The 20,178-nt window shown below is 35.8% G+C and overlaps 1 protein-coding gene across 1 annotated transcript; it reads left to right on the top strand.

The window, feature by feature from the left end:
- Positions 1-11,483: 11,483 nt before the first annotated feature.
- On the top strand, positions 11,484-13,296 carry LOC110937319 (protein FAR1-RELATED SEQUENCE 5-like). Its single transcript, XM_022179723.1, has 3 exons — positions 11,484-11,644; positions 11,726-12,295; positions 12,393-13,296. Exons 1-3 carry the CDS (start codon positions 11,561-11,563, stop codon positions 13,050-13,052), a joined length of 1,314 nt encoding a protein of 437 aa, XP_022035415.1. The 5' UTR covers positions 11,484-11,560; the 3' UTR covers positions 13,053-13,296.
- Positions 13,297-20,178: the final 6,882 nt, after the last annotated feature.

Raw genomic sequence — 20,178 nt, 5'->3', positions numbered from 1 at the left:
GATAGGTGCTCTGCAAAGTCTATCCTTTAAGTGCTGAAAAGCAGTTTCCTGCGTATCGCTCCATCGGTAGGTGACACCCTTCTGTGTCAGTAGCGTAAGCGGCTGAGCAATCTTTGAAAAGTCTTTAATAAACCGTCTGTAGTAACCCGTCAAACCTAAGAATTGGCGTATTTCTGTTGGCGTACGTGGTGCAGGCTAGTTTCTGATCGAGTCTACCTTGGATGGGTCGACATGAATCCCATCCTTGTTCACTACATGGCCTAGAAAGTGGACTTCACGAAGTCAGGAGTCGCATTTCGAAAACTTAGCGTACAGCTGTTCCTTCCGTAGGAGTTCCAAAATAAGGCGTAGGTGCTGCTCGTGTTCCTCCTGACTCTTGGAGTAGATCAGAATGTCGTCGATGAAGACAATGACGAGCTTGTCAAGATAGGGTTTGCACACCCTGTTCATAAGGTCCATAAATACGGCGGGCGCGTTCGTTAATATCAAACCATCCATCATATCAAACATAAAGTATAGTAGTTAAAATAATTCATAAAACCCAATACGATTGATGTTCAAACCAAACTTTGTTTGAGTAGCGGAAACATAATAATGAAAACCCAAAATAAGTTATAAGTTCAAATATCGTTCATTGCGTCTCCTCGTCCTAACACGAAAGCTCGACCTCTTGCCTCGTTGCCATTGTTGTTGTTGTTTCCCCCGTTGTTGTTCCCGTTGCCCTGGTTATTGTTGTGGTTCTGATTCTGGTTCAACTGAGGACAATCGCGTTTGTAGTGACCTTCTGCCCCACACTGGAAACAACCCCGGTTTCCACGCTGTGGCTGCTGCTGCTGCTGTGGGTTTTGAGGAACCGGTGGCAGAAGTTGCTAATTCTGATTCGCAGGTCGTGAGCTCCTGCAATCTTTGGATTCGTGCCCTAGCTTGAGACATCTCTGACAACGTTCTTTGCGACACCTTCCACTGTGGTGCCTGTTACACTTGTCGCATAGTGGGTGAACTCCCCGGTATCCACCCTGCCCCTGACTGCCAGATGATTGCTAACTCGAATTCTGGTAGTCGTTCGTCCTGCGCTGCTGTGCTTGAGATTGAACGGAAACTGATCCCCTGCTGGAATCCCCATCCCATTTCCGTTTGTTGTCGTTGGGTGTAGCAGAAGTAGCAGCTGGAGTAGTAGTTGCACTGATGCGTTTGGGCAGCTTGTTCTGTTCTACTGCCTGATCTGTGAGTCGATGAGCAGACGCTGGATGTCTTGGATGTTGTCGAGATTTGCCGATGTAACATGGCTCTGGATCTCTGGCGCAAGTCCCTTGAGATACAACTCAATGCGCTTCACTGGAGGGTCCACCATAGTTGGACACAGAATGGCCAGCTCGTTTGACCGCTTTGTATAGGCTTCAATCTCCGACCCCGTCATTTTCAAGTGATAAAGCTCGTTCTCCAACTTGTGGATGTCATCACGCGTGCAGTATTCCCTCTTAATGAGTTCCTTGAAGTCGTTCCAGGGTGTGGCGTTAGCAGCTGCCAACCCTAAGATCTGAACTTGGGTGTTCCACCAAGTTAGTGCTATTCCTTCTAGCGTGCCAGTGGCGTATTTCACCCTGCGAGCCTCAGGGCATTCATACATCTCGAAAACTGACTCTAGCTTCTCAAACCCGTGGAGGAGTCCCACTGCCCCCTCTGTGCCGCTGAAAGTACTTGGACGACAGTCCATGAAGTTCTTAAAGGTGCAAACTTGCTGCTGCGCTGGTTGACCTATTGTGTACGAATAGGGCAAAGTTTAAATACAAGGGCTAGTTTAGGAATGTAGGATCTAAAGATCCTAGTGTGTGCTATACTGCAGGGTATACTACCTGCTTGAGCAGCTGCAAGTGCCGCAGCAACTTGAGCTTGAACGAGAGCCTCTAGCTGGGCTTGAGTCATGTTAATCCGTCCAGACATGATCTTCATAGTAAAAGTAGCGTAAGTGAGAGTGGTTCGCGAGTAGAGCGATGACAGAAAAGTGTAAGCACGTAGGTATTCTCATGTAATGGTGTCATGTGTATCTAAGTGTACTACGAGCAAAGTTCTATATAGTTCTAGCATGCAGGTAATAAACATAAACCTTATTACCTAGGATGTCGAGTCTTGCACGTGGAGCGAAGCGTCGTTGTGGATCGTTGAGAGCACTGTTCTGGTTATAGTCTGGTTTTAATAAAAACGTTTTCCCATATTAAAAACCAAGTTCTCTATAACCAATGGCTCTGATACCAATCTGTCACACCCCCAAAATCCCACATTGCGGAGTACCACCGCTTGGGAGCGTGACTGACCAGGATCAAGCCACCAATCATATTGAACATGTAATAAATAGTAATAATTATCCATCAATACGAAAGGTGTTTATCAAACCAACATAATTAAGTGTAGTGGAAGCATTAAAGGTAAACCCAAAACATAAGTGTTAAGTAAGCATTCACGAATCCTTGTCCACAACGACCAGCTCCTCCCTGTGCAAGCTCCATAAAGTACCTAAGGTCCTGCAAGGCATGCAGCAGAGAGTCAACAACTAGTTGAGCGAGTTCACAGAAAGTAAGTTCAGTAATAGAAGTGGTATAGCAAGCGTTGCGTTCGTTCATCTAATCATGTAACGTATTAGTTCGTTCATTGTTCAAGTATAGTATTGGTTTCCATCGCGGGCCCTTTCGGCATGGATGCGAAGATTTGGGTTAATACTCCCAAATATCCTAGACTATGTATATTTGTATCGCGGCCACCCTGGCATTACTTGCGAAGATTTATTCTCTATAGTTCGCAGCTTCCCCGAAGCATGTGTGCGAAGATCAGTCATAATTATCGCAGCCAACCCTTGGCGTGTGTGCGAAGATCTGTTCAAGTAGGTATACTAGTCTAGCCGTATCTTATCATTTACCATCCTCACCCTGAGGACTATATCATTAGGTTCCATTTACTATGTACGCACGAAATAATCATCCAATCCCATTCCCACCCTGGGAACCCCATGCCTTGGCTGTGTGAACTCACCTTGGGTTGCTCGGCAGATACACCAAGAGGTTTCTTGAACTAAAGTGGTCAACCACGTCCTAACAGGGTTACCATACAAGTCAGGTTTGGTTCAAGTAATGCACGTATAAGTCATACAAGTTAACACGTTACTAACACGTATTGATCATGATAACAGTTCATAGTCAAAGCAAATCCATTTAACTTGTGCGATTTAAGTTTAGCCCAAAAGTATTTAGCCCAACATGTTGTGCGATCCGCAACATGTTGTGTGATTCACATAAAACCCCCCAAATAGTATAAATGATCCAATAACATAAGTGGCCCAAATATATAACACATAGTGAACTTGTGCGGTTCGGTTCGAGTTGTGCGATCGTGTCTTGGGCTTTAGGGCCCAACAGTTAGCAATTATACAATTTGTGCGATCCGAAGGACCTTGTGCGACAGGGAACTCCTTGTGCGGTCAAGTCATCTTGTGCGACCGGATGACTTGTGTGATACGGAGTCTTGTGCGAATGGTCTCTTGGGCGGTCCGGCCCAATAACGATATCAGTCCTTCATGAGCTATAAACACGGCCCAAATAAGCAGGCCTTGTGCGACCAGGAGCCGTGTATGAATGGACTCCTCTTGTGCGATTGACTTTGTGTTGTGCGATTAGTTCAAATTACCGGATATCATGCAAACCGGTTACAACATCTAACAGTTTTCCTTATTTACGATTAATCAATCCACAGTTTCCAATTTGAAATCAATCAATCAACATCCTAACAATTTTCCATCCAAGCAATAAACGATTAAACAGAAGTTCTTAACAATAAAATTCTATAAACCCTAATCGTGTTCAAGCATAAACAATCATTACAATATTACTCGGCTCATGTTTTTGATCTCTAGCATCCAACTTAACAATTCATTCGACCCTAGAACTAATCAGATTTCAACATTCATGCAATCGATTAACAAACACTCAATTCTAAGAACAATAATATGAAATCCGATTAACATCAAAATCGATTATCTATTTCCGTCTTGTTAACACATATCATCAATGATTCTATTAACTGGAATCTTAAGTCATCATGCGAGATCACATCCATCACAACATAAATTAGCATACAAGCAAGCAATAACCAAATCACTAACCCGATTAGATACTTGGAACGAAGAGGACCTCGGTGATGAAGGGGGCTGCCGTCGGGTTTCAAGCAAAACGAGAGAAAGAGAGGAAGTCTAGGGTTTCTTGTGTGTGTTGTGATTTTTGTAAAAAGTGGGGAATGGTTACAACACCCCCATATGTTAATCGGCTAAGGTAGGATGGGTTGAACCCATCACTTGGGCTGCCATCTAACCGGATACAAGTGATACGGCCCAAAGACTTGTGCGGTCGAGTGTGTAGGTGTTGTGCGGTTCGAGTTTCATGTAACTTATATACATACACATAACGTATCATGTACACAATCATTAAAACACATATCACATAACAACATAACGTTCAATAAATAAGGTTCGTATATAATCATAAAACGTTCACATACGTTACACAAAGTAGGTCTAAAGTTCGAGTTGTCACAAGATGATACATGATTGAATAACAGGGAAGAGAAAAAGTCTTGAACATCCTTGTTTTCTTTACTTCTCAAATTCAGTCAATGCCTCATAATACATTGTCATGTGGCAATTAGATGTTTAATAGAAAGTCATGTGACCTCAGATGGTTTTGATTTATTATAATTTATAGATTATAGATATTGATTATATTAAAAATATATTTGAAGTAAAAGTGCATTATTAAGGTAAGTATTTTAAAAGAAACAATGTTAGTTAACTCGATTTTAAAAATAATAAAAATACCAATTATATATATTGTTGGTAAAGGATGATGAATAGTAATTTTATTTTTATAATAATATATAGCTTTTTATTATTTTTATATTTGACATATTATAATAATTTATTATTATATTTACTTTTAGTAACATAATTTTAATTTTTTTCCTTTTTTTAAATCATATATTTCCTTTACCACTTTTTAATAATTGTTTTTTTCTTATTTTTAGAACGTATATTAATTTATCGATTAATTTAATTTGATGCTTCTTTAATAATTTACGTTTACAACTTTTTTTTCTAAAAATTTAAGTACGTTGTTGTGCTTAATTTTTTTCTCTGACACTCTGTTATGAATTTTGTTAAAAAAAGTTGTATTCAAAATAAAATATTTATTTGATATTATAAAACGGATGATGATAAACTAAACCATTCTAATGGTTTGGCTTTCTAAACAATATGCTTTATTTTCAAATCACAATTGTTTTACATTATCATTTGCTCGTTTTCACCGCAACGCACGACGTAAAAAAACCTAGTTTTTAATTAAAAATAACTTTTAGGTATGAAATGGTCTTAACACATAGCATTCTTTAGAATCATATATTTGTTTCATTTATACAATCAAAACTTTATTTGAAATTTTAAGATTTCAAAAAAAAATATGTTTTTGGTAAAGCTTAATTTAAATATATTATCATTATAAGTTATAAATTAAATAAAAAAACTAGGGTTAAAGATCCGTCCGCGTTGCGGCGCGGGTACATCGTAAACATTGAATGGATTAGTCTAAACGTTATATGATGCATTAACCATATGAAAACACACATTGCGACGTATCCAGTTAAACTCAGTGTAACCTGTATAAGCATTATCATTGGATCAAACGTAAAGTAAATGACATTCATATCGAACAATAACTTGAATTTATACGAAAACGTACATAAAAATATGCACGTAAAAATGGTTTTTTTAAACGAAAACGTCTTATATTTGACCTGACTCGTTTATAAAAAAAGTTTACGTCGGAATGTAGAAGAAATCATATTTATACATACCCGTACATAAAATATGCACGTAAAAATAGTTTTTAAGTAAAGGAAGTATAGGGGTAAACCGAAACAAAATATTAGTAAAAAATTTAATAGGTTAAAACCGTTCGTAAAATCGTGCCAAGTAGCACCAATGACACAATGACATCGACTCTCAACATCGTAAAAAAAAAATTAGATAAAATGGTAAAAATTACACTGAACGAAAAGGAGACTAAAATCGTGAACCACACACCCGTTACAGTGTGTTAATGCGAAGAAATTAACCAGAAACGTAAAAAATAATAACTTAGTCGATCTAGGACTCGCCCATTGCGGCGAAGTTTTCAAAAGGGAAAAAATGGACGCGTTGCGACGGGTCTGTCAAATATGGGAAAATAGAGCAAAAACGTTGAAACTCACATGCACGCTACGACATGTTAACTCGCAAAATTTAGAACGAAACGTAAAACGAAAAACTTGCGAAAGATAAAAAGTATGGTGGACCAAAGTTGTAAATAATAAGGTGTTGTGTTAAATTACAAAAGATGAAAAAGTTTGAGTTAAAAGTAAAAAATTCAAATGGGTTAAAATGTAAAAGATAAAACTTTAAGGTTGAAAGTGGAAAATCAAGTAATGGGTTAAAATTTAAAAGATAAAACTTTAAGGTTAAAAGTGGATAATCAATTTTTATTTTTGAAAAAGCCCCCAAGCATGGGGTACAAGTGTTGATGCATAAGAAAGTTGTAAATTTATATATGAAATAATAATATATATGTGAAGTAAGAGCTTGTTTTATAGGAAAATTTAGAATATTTAAATTAACAAAAAATGTATTGGTCAACCTTTAAAATAAAGATTTTAAAATAAATAATAATGTTTATTAACCTGATTTAGAAAATGATAAATAATCAATTTTGATTAAAAACATTTCTTAAAGATTATATGGTGTTGACACACAACATTTTTTAAAATTAATTATTATAGACAGGATCAATACTATAAAAACTACTATATCATATGTTTTACTAAAATATTTAGAACATTTACAATGAAGCCTCTATTCTATATAATATAGAGAAAATAATAGAGAAAATAACAAATACACCATCATATTAGAGTATCCATAATAGAGAAAAATCTATTAAAAGTAAAGTACACCTTTATATTTAGAGATTCATATTTAACCCTTTATATTTTAATTGTGAGTGTGTAGGCAACAAAAATAATAAAATAAGTGTTTCTTAGTAAGAAATAAATAGAGATAGAGAGTCAGATGTGATATGTTTTTCAAAAGAGTAAACTGTCATTTTAGTTACTAAGATTTGTATCAATTTACTATTTTAGTTCAAATAGTTTTCTTTTCTCCTCCGGGTCTCTGAATTTTTCCATTTGTTGCCATTTTAGTCCAACCCATTAACTCCGTTAAAAATGTCAATTAACTCACTCTAAATAGTTTCATACTTGTCATTTTCATTCAAAAACCTTTTTATCCCTTTATACATATAAATAATAAATAATGTGTATATATAGATACATATATATAAAATATTGCTTTAGAATAATAAATTAAACCGTGTTTTTTTTTCACTTTTTTTTTTACTTTCTATATAAAAGATAAACATCTGATTATTGTAGTTTTTTTATAAAAATATTATTTTACCCTTTTTTACACATTTACATATATATAAACCATTTAATTTTAAAAAAAAAATTGAACAAAAGATTAATATACTTAAAAAAACTCTTTTACATATACAAAAAACAAAAATCTGATTATATTATACATTCATATAATTTAGAACAAAAGATTAATTTACTTAAAAAAACTCTGTAACTAAAAAAACTCTTTTTCATATATAAAAACAAAAATCTGATTATTTATTTATATAATTGATGAAACAATGGTTAACCGGGCAGGGTTAACACACTGGTCTCGTCAAGAAGGGTTAATCCCTTCCTCTCGAGGATCGCTGGCTGGATCACCGGTGGTTGATCTCCTGCACAAGGAAACAAGCCGTGACTCGTAACAAGGAGGATGGGGTGGGGGGTGCTCCTTGTTACCACTCTCCGGCGTGAGAATCAGTAGTTTGCTTGGGAAGCAAAGTAAGATAGTAGTAGTAGTGAAAGAGTTGTGAGAAGATACCTCAAACCTGGTTTGGGGTTGGTATTTATAGCCGAGGAGTGAAGGAGGATGATGATGGATGGACTGACGACGTGCTGCACCTTTTCAGGTGTGTCAGGCTCGTCGGTTATGGAGGTTACGCCACGTCAGTCCATTGCTTACGTAGCTCTGACAGGTAACTGCCATTGGTGCCACTTGCACTGTGGTGTCAGTACCACTTGCTTGAGTGCATAGGATGCGGTGCAAGCCGCATCGCTACGTGCGGTAACATCTGAAGTTACCGCGTCTCCTACTTGTGATCAAGGAATACGCGAGATGCGGTGCTAGCCGCATCGTCGTCTTGTCTGCATCCCTTGTCGTGACGAAAATGTCCGTATGGTGCGGTGTCAGCCGTACCGCTACGTTCATCTTCTTCTATGCCTCAGGTAAGGCTTTCCTGTATTGATAGAAGTGTTCACTGGATGCGGTGCGATGCCGCATCGCTGTGAATACTTCCGTTTTCATACACCAGATGTGATGCTATGTCGCATCACTCTACCGTTCTCATGTCCCATGTAAGTCCTCCTTTGTTACTAGATAGATTGGATTCAACCCTTGCGTCGACGCGTTCCCGCATGGGCACAAGTAGGTTGTTAGCTAGTGGGGGTTTTGATAAGGGTAATGGTCACTCGCGGTCGATGCTGACGCGAGATCTGGGACCATACCCCTTCAATAATTTATTCAAACTAATAAGAGAAAAAAAAAACCGATTAATATCATTTCTAAAATCATATATCATCATAGCACTATCTCCCCTCTGGCACTCGATCGGAAAATAATAATCATTTTTTTTATCTTTTATTAGTTTGAATAAATTATATAAATATATAATCAGATTTTTGTTTTTTATATACGTAAAAGAGTTTTTTTAAGTATATTAATATTTTGTTCAGTTTTTTAAACTAAATGGTTTATATATATATATATATATATATAAGGAGAAAACTCACTCCAGTTGACTAAACCCTGAAAACTCACACATGTGGCTAGGATTGATCCACGTATGAACTTAGATTGAGAGTAGGCAAGGGCATAACCGTCTTTTTCCCTCTTTACCTTTTGAGATTTGTGTGTAAGTCTGCACACGCAGACCTTTCAAGCCCTTTCAAACATTGCTTGTTCTTGTCATGGGTTTCATTAATTACATTTTGTACTTTTGTATATTAAAAAAAGTTTCTAATATCTTCTCTTTTTGTTCTTCTTACATATTCATGGATATAATAGTCTCACATCTCATTTATTTCGAACCAGAGAGAGAGTGCAGTGAGAGAAAGAAACCATACTCACCATTGAAGGCTATTTGCATTTAACATGGCTGATTCGAACAGCCAACACCATCGGACCGTTGCCGGTGGTACGGAGACACTCATTGATCATCCTGGTTCACCCTTAAATGTTGTTCCTCATAATCTTTCACCTGTTTTTGCATTTAATGAAGATGAAGATGCATTGTTTGAGAACAGGGTTGTTGAAGACCCTGAACCTGTTTCTTCAGAGTTTCCAGGTGAGTTTTTTTTTTCTGTTTTATTAAATGTACAGCTTTAAATGCATACGAGTACTTTTGTAAATTAAGGATTTCTTGTTTAGTTTTTCATTGGATTGTTCTTGATTCATTTTCTTTGTTTTTTATTTGGTATGTGTAGTTCTGAATCAAAATGCCACAAATGATGATGATGAAGATGGTGTTCAGAATTGTACTTTTACACAGTTGCTATCAACAGGTCATTTTTGTTTATGTGAAACCATGATTTTTTTTCTATAGGGTTATTGTAACATACCCTTAGTTTTATGCTTCGTAGTTTGTTATTATTATTATTTATTTTATTTCATTTGTTGGTAGAGGAGGAAATGCGTGGTTAGACTTGTATTTTTACTTTATATGAAACAAGCTTTTATATTTTGTAGAAGGTGAAAAATGTGTGGCTACACTTGTATTAAGTTTTTATGAAAAGCTTTTATATTTTGTAGAAGGTAAAAACATGTGTGGTTACACTTGTATTAAGTTTTTATGAAACAAGCTTATATATTTTGTAGGAGGTAAAAACATGTGTGGTTGGACTTGTATTTTGTTTTTTTATGAAACAAGCTTTTATATTTTGTAGAAGGTAAAAAATGTGAGGCTACACTTGTATTAATTTTTTATGAAACAAGCTTATATATTTTGTAGGAGGTAAAAACATGTGTGGTTGGACTTGTATGAAGTTTTTATATTTTTATTGGAAGGGGAAAACAGGTTGGGGAAAACATTCGAATTTACATTTTTGGGCTACATAAAAAATTCCACCAACATCTACACTTTTTGGTGACATAAAAAAACGTACTACCATGTTTTTTTTTTTTTTTTTTGCATTTTTTAGTGAAACGTGTTAAACTTGTTTTTGAGAATACAATGTTACATGTAAAAAAAGTTTTCAACCTATACGTGTTAAAATTTATTAAACAATACAATGTTTTCTAAGACTCGTGACCTTTTTGTAGGTATTCATGCGAACGAGGAGTTTTATGTTCACCACACACCCAATGGCACTAGAATGTGGTGTCCTAATGTTCCTATTGTTTTAAAGCCTGTTGTTGGTTCTGTATATGAAACGTGGAACGACGTGTTCAGTATGTACAAGGACTATGCTGTGTATTCTGGGTTTTCTATTCGTAAGGGCCAAACCAAGAGATGGAAGGGTTTTGTCACTCACCAGTACATAAGGTGTACTAAATATTCAAAACCACAAATTAGGCGTAAAACTGATACCTTGGAGCAGTCAACCTTGACTATTAGGCAAAGTAATTTCACAGTGACAGATTGCAAGGCTAGTATACTGGTTAAATTTTCTGAGGGCAGCTCTATGTGCACAGTGGTAGGGTTCCATGAGCACCATAATCATCCCTTTGTTGAGCGTTTTAATCGTGACCTAAGTAGGATTTCAAGGAAACTACCCTTTACATCCAAACAGTTTATCCATAACATGAGTTTGAACAGAATTGGTCCAATTGTTTCTCATAGAGTTTTAGTGTCCCTGATGGGTGGACATCACAACGTACGTGGGACGCCAACTGATTTTAAGAACTGGAGCCAGTCGGTTAGGCTTTATATTGGTGACCGTGATGCGCAACTTGTTATAGATCGTTTGAAAGAAAGATCGGAGAGCTTACCAGACTTTTACTATGAGTTTGTGGTTGAGAAAGGGCAATTGAGGTCGATTTTTTTGGGCAGATGAAATTTCCAAGATAAACTATGAGGTGTTTGGTGATGTGTTAGCTTTTGATGCGACTTATCACACTAACAAGTAAGGTTTTGCAAGCTGGCACTTTTTTCCCCTTTAACATATTATTACCTTTTGTTTTTTTTCTTTGTCATGCAGGTACAACATGATTTTTGTTCCTTTCACTGGTGTTGATAATCATAAACAATGTGTGACATTTGGTGTTGGCTTGCTATTCTATGAAATCACCGAGTCTTACAAGTGGTTACTTGAATCATTTCTGAAGGCACACAAGAAGCAACCAAAGTTAGTTCTGACGGACCAGGACCCTTCAATGAAAGCTGCCATTTCAGAGGTTTTCACAGACGCTCGGCACCGCCTTTGCATGTGGCATATTATGAAAAAACTTCCAACCAAGGTTTTATTAATTTATCAATCTTGTTTGAGAAGTTTTTATTTTGTTACTTCTTTTAATAGCTTGGGGTCCTGTTATTTATAGATTCATGGAGACCTATTACAAAACTCTGAGTTAAGGGCATTGATGCATCGTTTGGTGTGGAGTATTCACATGAAACCATCTACATTTGAGACGTGTTGGCAACTTTTGATGGAGGAATATGGGTTACAAGATCACGACTGGTTGAATGATATGTACTCAATTAGGGACCAATGGGTACCTGCCTACTTCCGTGATATCCCAATATGTTGTCTGATGAAGACCACATCAAGATGTGAAAGCTCTAACTCAAGCTTCAAGGTAAACTCTACTAGTGCTAACACACTAGTTCAGTTCATGCTATGTTATGAAACTAGGATAGACAATCAGCGTTACAGGCAACGTGTTGCAGAGTTTAAAACCTCATCTAGTGTATTCATGGACAATACTGATTTAGCTATCGAGAAGCACGCTTTTGAGCTGTACACACATGCAATTTTCACAGAGGTAAGAAAAGAGATATACAAGGGGAAGTTGTTTTGTTACATTCTAAACACGGAGGATTGTGATGATGTTCGTGTTTACTATGTGAATCAGTTGGACAAGCGAAGCAGTGCAACCAACACATTCACGGTAACTGTGCTGTGTCCTTATAATGACATCTTTTGTTTAAGCTTTCATTATGCTTTTTTTCACAGAAGCTTAATAATGTGTTTTGGTGTTTTTGTAGGTTAAACTTGAGTTGAGAAATCAGTCGGTCTCTTGTTCATGCAACAACTTCATCCGTATTGGATATCTGTGTAGGCACATCTTTTGTGTTTATCGGGTAAACAATATTGAAAAAATCCCTGCCGAGTTTGTTGTTAAGCGTTGGACTAGGGACATGCTTCCCAAAAGTATATTTTCTATTGAGCGTCGATACGGCGTTGACACCCGTCCACAAGCTGCTGCGAGAAGTCAGATTCTTGAGATTGTAACCGAATGCGTAGACGCATTAAGAAGTGATGTTGGAGGACTTTCTACTTTCGCTGAGCAGATAAAGGAACTGAAATCCAAGTTACTAAATGGAGGACCAGTTGATGACGAAGCCAAGAATGATAACTATGCTGCTGTTGAAGAATTGCTTGGTGTTTCTTTAGATGGGGACGTAACTCTCAACAATCCAGACGGGATCAGGAACAAAGGATGCGGCAAACGTCGAAGATTGTCTAGAGCATCGCAGGATGGAACGAGCAACTCTGTTGTCAAACCTCCCAAAACACCAAGGCTTTGCCGAACATGTATGAAGTACGTGACTGGGCATGATTCAAGAAATTGCAAGAAAAAGAAGAAGAATAAATCGGGTAACGAGGATGAGGACTCAAGCTCTACGAGTCAGGAGTCCACTTGATTTGGTATTTATTTTGATGTGTGTGCTGTGCGTGTTTTGAAAACTTGTATGACGCCAGCTTTTTGGTCTCCATTTTAGTGGAGCGGAACTAAACTTTGATCACCCCTTTTGTATTTTTTGGGCTGCCTTTTTGTAGATGCACATGTTTGCATGTGTAGATTATCTGAAAATGGATGCACATGCATATGTTTGCATGTTAGGATGTATGTGGGTTTGGTATGTAGGATGGTTTTCAGTTTAATGACTATGGTTTAATTGATCAGTTTGCATTATGAAATGATATGCACAATGTTTGCATGAAAACTAAACGTTGTTTGTTCAGTTTTTTGCCATTTTTTGTCGACATTTTTGGTTGAAGCTGAGAATTTTCTATCTTATGGTTTTTTTTTTGTTTTTTTTCACCATGTTACATTTTTTTTCCCTGAGATTTTTTGTAGATTTTTGCTGTGTTGAATCTAAGAATTTTCTATCTTATGGATTTTCTGGTTTTGTTTTTATTCCAAGTTATATATATAATTCATCAGAAAATGACCCATTTCGTTACAAAAAATAGTAATCAAATAAAAAAATTTAAACACATATAGTATTTTGTAGTTTTTTTTTTGTTTTTGTGTTTTTTTATTTTATAAAACACAAGCCGTTTTTTTCTTAAAGAGATAATATATCTGGATGAAGGCTGGATGAATATTACTAACAAATTTTATATATTATACATAAAGTAACATTTTTTATATGGTCAAGTTGTAGATACAAATTTTATATAAAATACATACAACAAGATGGGCTGCCCCAACAAGATGTATCTTTTTGTTACTTTCTCCTTTTTATCTGGTGATGCATTTAATTTGTCATTTATTTTCATATCTAATCACCACCATCCACCCCCAAAAGTTTACTTTTTCATTATAAATAGTTTCAGCATACATAATATGTACATCCACAAACCATTGTTAACTACTAATCACACCCAAAGCATAACAATGCACAAGAGGCCATCCGCGGGATACAAAGTCCCGGATGCTGAGGTGATCGATCTCAATCTTGGAAAAAATGAGTTCATTAATGTCGGGAAGAGACTTCGAAAGTATGCATCGACTCCAGTTAGTGTTGGCGATATGCATGCAACCCCTTTAGCGCCTATGTCCACACACACGCTTAAGGAGATTTTTACCATTGATGGGCACCCCCGCGGAAAGAGGAGTAGCTTTTGTTCGACCCCAAAGGTGGAACCCGATGTGAAGCCTATGGCTCGAGCAATACCGAAAAACATGCGTAGTGTTAAGCCTATAGTTAAGTTGGAGCCGAATGTAGTGCCCAAGGGTGAACCCTTTGGCTTTGATACACACACTACCGTTGATGTGATGCCTAATGATGAGCCTACAATATACCCAACAAAGAGACATGTTGATGATTCCAAAAACAGCGATTGGGTTGATGATGTCTCGTGGATGAGTGAAATTGAGTGGGATTCATATTTCCCAATAAACATATCAGTTTCCCCCGTGCCACCAAACTCATGCAAGTGCAAAAAGTGATTCACATGAAGGAGCTCAAGTAGAAATAAGGTGGTGGTGTTGCGTTTTTCTAATTATGTTTGTTTTTGAAGATGTGTGTTTTTAGGTTAATTAGAAATTAGGTGAAGTATTAGGAACATTAACTAAGGAGTAATTTATGTGTCTAATGATTTTGTAATTTTTTGTGGTGTAATATATGATGAAAAAAAAACTCTCTAGTTTGTGTGTTGTTACTTCTTTATTAGGGTGAATTTTTTTTCTGTTGGTTATACAAGTATAAATGTGGTCGTAAACTCTTTCTATGGGTAGGCCACATGCTAACAAAAGAAAAAAGTAATAAAAAGTAGAAAAAGAAAGAAGTGTATGGATGTGGGTAATGACAAAAGAATATGTTTATAGTGGGTCCCACAAATCCTTAGTACATATCTTTTGTTCTAGATGGATGTCCTAGATCATCATTCCAACTATAGGTTTCCAACTATCTCCATATACAACTACTCTAACTATATTCAAATATATCAATTTCTTATCTCTCTATTTTCTTTACAATTCATCTATCTGAGCCTCATCTACCCCTCAAAAAAACATGAAAAGGTGTTCATGTGGGAGGATTGCTACCATCCGGACATCATGGACAGATGACAACCCAGGAAGAAGGTTCTATTCATGTCCGTTTAAGGTAAAAAATTCGAACCCTGTTTTAATAAGTAAATGTATGTTCTAATCGGGGTTTATGCCCATTATTTTTAATGTAGCCTAGCAACTGCCCTTTCATTGGTTGGGTCGACACACCGATGTGCCTAAGGTCAACTAGGATCATACCAGGTCTTTTGAGGAACATCAATAACCTACAAGCTGAACTCTTTGCCCGTGAGCAAGAAATCCGGAAGAAGAAGAGGGTTATATGGTTACTGATATTAGCGTTAGTGATTGGCAGCTTACTTGTTAGCATTGTTTGTTGAGGGTTTTGCCATTGTTTGTTGAGACTAAGAAATATGTGGTACTTAGTTGGATTATCCTGGGTAGTATGTACTTATTGATGTTTGGTTGAACACGAGAATCTTCTACGTGATGGATTTGTTGGTTTTGGGTTTACCATGTTACATTTTTTTTTCTCTTAGATTTTTGTAGATTTTTCCTTTGTTGAAAGAAATAATTTGGTTGTTTTGACCATGTTACATTTTGTTTTTCTCTGAGTTTTTTGTACATTTTTGGTGTACATGTGTGATCATGTGCTTACGTACCGTGTTACATTTTTTTTTTCTCTGAGATTTTTGTACATTTTTTGTTGTATGTGTGCACGTGCTTACGTACCGTGTTACATTTTTTTTTCTCTAAGGTTTTTGTACATTTTTGCTGTATGTGTGTTTTTGATTATGTGCTTTTGTTGACGGTTGCTTGAATCTCTTTTTTAGATTTGATCATGTTACTCTTTTTCATTTATTATTTTTTTCCTAAAGGGTGTAACTTATGTAAGTTTTTTTTTATGTTTAGAAGTCAGTATTTGTTGAAATCATATAATAATGACACGATTTTTTTAATAACATAGATTGAAAACATAGATTAAACAGAATAGTTCAGTAGCCCTAATTGAGTACATAATAACTTAAACACTAGATATGGTAAAGTACATTGGATAACATAGGATACGGAAAGTAGCCCCTATATATTAGAGGGAAAATGGGGGTACTTTCTTTTTCACACACATACTAGTAAGTTCACATAAACACCACTATTTAGTCAGGAAACGATCTTGGAGTGCCATACTCAATTTCAGCGCTAAGTGGTTCTGGGCTAAGCTCACTCTCCCACGGGTTGTGGTTGGCCCACGAGATAAGGGTGTTTGGAGAGTAACAAGAGTAGGGGAAGGTTCAAATGAAAACCACTAGTTATTGTGAAAACTCGAAAACTAATTAAAAAAAGCCAAAAAAACATACAATTTTTTTTTTTTTTTGCAAACCAAATTTCGCAGGTTTTTTTATATAAAAAAATTTCAAAAAACTAAAAAAAAAAATTTTTGTGTAGTGCACATGTGTATGTGTACTACACATGTGTATTATTACACATGTGCACTACACAAAAAAAAAAATTTTGAAAAAAAGTTTTTTTTATATATAAAAACCAGCGATTTTTAATTAAAAAATTGAAAAAAAAAATTTGTGTGTTTTTTAGGCTTTTTTAGTTAGTTTTCGAGTTTTCACAATAAAAGTGGTTTTCATTTGAACCATCCCCAACAAGAGTAATCATCATCTATAGGATCATCTTCAGGATCATCGATAGTCTTTGGATCAACTACCGGGGAGGTCTCCTGGGTGGCGTTGACTGGTTTTGCTTGGTCTGCAAGCACCACAGATGAAGAGTTTTTTACAGGGGTAACTTGTGTGGTGAAGTAAAATGATCCCCAGTCAACATCAAAAAGTGCCTCATCTAGCGACATCTCATCATATGTTGTTACTTCAGGTTTAGTGTTAGTAAGGAGATCACTTATAAGCTTAGCATCCATATCCATATTTTCTTCAACAGTTTGCGGCATTGACGGAATAGAACGGGTGTTTGTGATTTGAGAACACTCTGGGTTGCAATCCGATTTTGGAGTTTGGAGTTCGAATGAAAGAGTTCTCTGCAATCGTTTGGTAACCCGTTTTGAGTTAGCTGGTGATGATGGACTAGACATAATAAGGTTGTTTTTTTTAGTTCTTTATGGTGAACAAGTGATGAAACTAATGTTTTACATTTCACCTTAATTTATAGACAATCAAATGATGTTAGGTGGATAAATTAATTAGATTGTTTACATCAGTTTACATCAACATTAAATGTACTACACTGACCAACATAGAAGTTAATTATTTTTTTTTACTTTTTTCTTTTTGTTTGAAAGCAAATAGTAGATTTACATTTGATTTAACGAGTTACAAGTTTCTTTAAAGTTTTGAACTTTTGATTTTTCCCTCGTTTTTGTTTACCCAAATGTGATAGGTGTATATATATTTTATATTTTTATTATTACACCGCAAAGAGTCAATTGGGATTTATAAAATGCGTGTACTATAGTTATCAAATCATGACAGAGATACATTAACAATGCATATCGTTAGAGATAGAAGTATTCATTTTTTCTTTTTTTTAAATGGACATAAGATAGAGATAGAAGTACACATATTTTCCTTTTTATTATTTATGTCTTTTCCTTGGTGTAAACACTAATGAGTGATAAGCTTTCTTTTTGTCCAATTTAGATTCCCCATAATGGGGCATTTTATGAGACTGTACTTTTATATATTTCTTGGATATAGTATTCGATATGTATGTACTTCTTATGCAGATTAGACACTTCCAAGTTGGCACAACTAATTTGTAAGACTTCACTTTTTCTTTATAAAAATACTATAAGAGTATTACAATTGAGATAAGATATAAGTACAATTGAGAACTATCCTTCCTTTTTGTCCATCTTAGATTCCCCATAATGTGGCATTTATATGAGATTGTACTTTATATATATTATTATAATAATGGGTACTATCATATATTTCTTGGATATGGTGTGGGTACATGCGTGTACTTTTTTTGCAGATTTGACAATTCAAAGCTGGCAGCATTTTTTTTTGTAAGACTGTAGTTGTTTTTCTTTATGAAAATATATTATAACGAGTAGTTAGCTTTGCATAGCAGGTAACTCGCCCCTCAATTTAATATATGCTGTTACATTTTTTTGGTACTGTTTTTTGTACAAAGAAAGGTATTTTTTTTTGTAACAAAGTAATTTGTAATGATAGTTATGGCCGCTTGACTAACGCTAATTATTATAGCAAAGAACACACATATTGATTAAAAAAGTTATCAAACGGAAATATTGCTTTGTAACACCTTTTTTACATCATCTTATTGTATGCTTGTCAAAAGAAAATATTTATCTTAGTCAAACTTTCCAGTAGTTTACTTATGGTTTATCAAAATGTAACACTAAACGTACACATAAATTGTTTAAGTTGTCCAGATCAACGACAGACATTAATAGTTAGATACATATAGGCAACAGACAAAGTACGAGTTTAAATTGTGTAAGTTGTCCACAATAGGCCCATCCACAAAAAAACATAACATTACCATACGGAGCAGCAACTTACACTGATAATGCAGCATCGCGAACCTTTCCCTTCATTACATTCACATCAGAGAGTAGTATGCGTGTAGCGAATTTTTTTCGGAGGGTAAGAATCTGTTTTTGCTTTTGCTTCCAGTTGCTACTAAAACCACATTCAAAGTGTTTACTAATGCCCTTAAAATTCTGCATGTGGTGCATAAGGAATACTGCACTATCCATTGGATGTGCAGTTGTCGCCCAATGGATATCACACCTCTTAATCTTGGCTGGCGCAATTTTATCCTTTGACGGATGTTTGGAATGCTCCAAATAAGCCTCCAGCATATGCTTCTGTAAAAAAACGATAAACTAATCAGTTTTTGTATGAGTTGCTGTTTTTCATCGTAATGTTTTATGAGAAAAGAAAATGACTAACCACTTTGTATAGTGTATCTTTTTTGTAGTAGTCTTGATGATCCCTAATGCCAGCTAAGGGTGTGCGATCAGGCTTGTGGTCTATGATGGTTATTTCACCGTTTTCCAGGTCGAAAACAATCATGTAATATTCATCATTCTCCAGGATTGGAAAGAAACCCATTTTCATCCCAATGAAATCATATGCGCCGCCTACGACCATCCTTTCGCCGAATGTTTTCATACGTTCATCATCATCACAAGTAGAATCCGTCAATAACCAGCTGTCCTGTTTTTTTTTTCAAATAAGATGTGTCAATAAGGTGGTGCAAGCCCCGAATTACAATAATTCAAAAGATGCATTTAGATAGACATACTTACAACGTTCCAAAAGACTTAGTAAATCCAAAATCACAGACAAAGATCAAGTAATATAGTATGAATACTTACTATCACAGTTGTGCTAAAATAAACCCGCGTCGGGCAGCCGTCGGTTCTATCAAGTTCTTCATAATTCATCACATCTACCCAAGCATCAACTACATCAGAGCAGACCTTCACTTCCTCCCTCAATGTGCGCATCAGCGTTTTTGTGAGTTCCAAGCCGTATATACTCTCGAAGATAACATCTCTGCGTAAGACAATGTTAGATATGTAAATTAGATTCTGGATATCAAGAAACTAGGACTATTATGTTTTACGTATATCTTTTATAGCTGAACTTACCCAGCAGATTGACCAAATTTTTTTGTTACCCCGTTAGACAAGGAGATGACCATTTCCCATGTCCTGTTTTGTGAAAAATCATATGCTGTTATACATTTAAAACATAATAGACTATTTTAAAAAAAAAAAAAAACATACTATTTGGAGCAAAGCATTCCATAATCTATCAGAGGACCAAAGTTTTGCATAATGTAACAACTAGTATTTTTAATATTTTTAAACTGAAGCTTACATTGAGTACTTCACATCGAATAGAAACTCCCAAATACGTTGTTCTTCCGTTGTAATGTCGATTTCCATTTCGTGTTCATAGTCATCATATGAGCGGTTGAACCTACCAACTGGTTTTCTTCGCCTTGATTCAAGTTCCTTTACCCAAGCATTA

This window comes from Helianthus annuus, chromosome 1 (assembly GCF_002127325.2).
Source record: "Helianthus annuus cultivar XRQ/B chromosome 1, HanXRQr2.0-SUNRISE, whole genome shotgun sequence".
Lineage (NCBI taxonomy): Eukaryota > Viridiplantae > Streptophyta > Magnoliopsida > Asterales > Asteraceae > Helianthus > Helianthus annuus.
The sequence above is the reverse complement of the archived record's forward strand: the minus strand, read 5'-3'. Positions and strand labels throughout refer to the sequence as shown.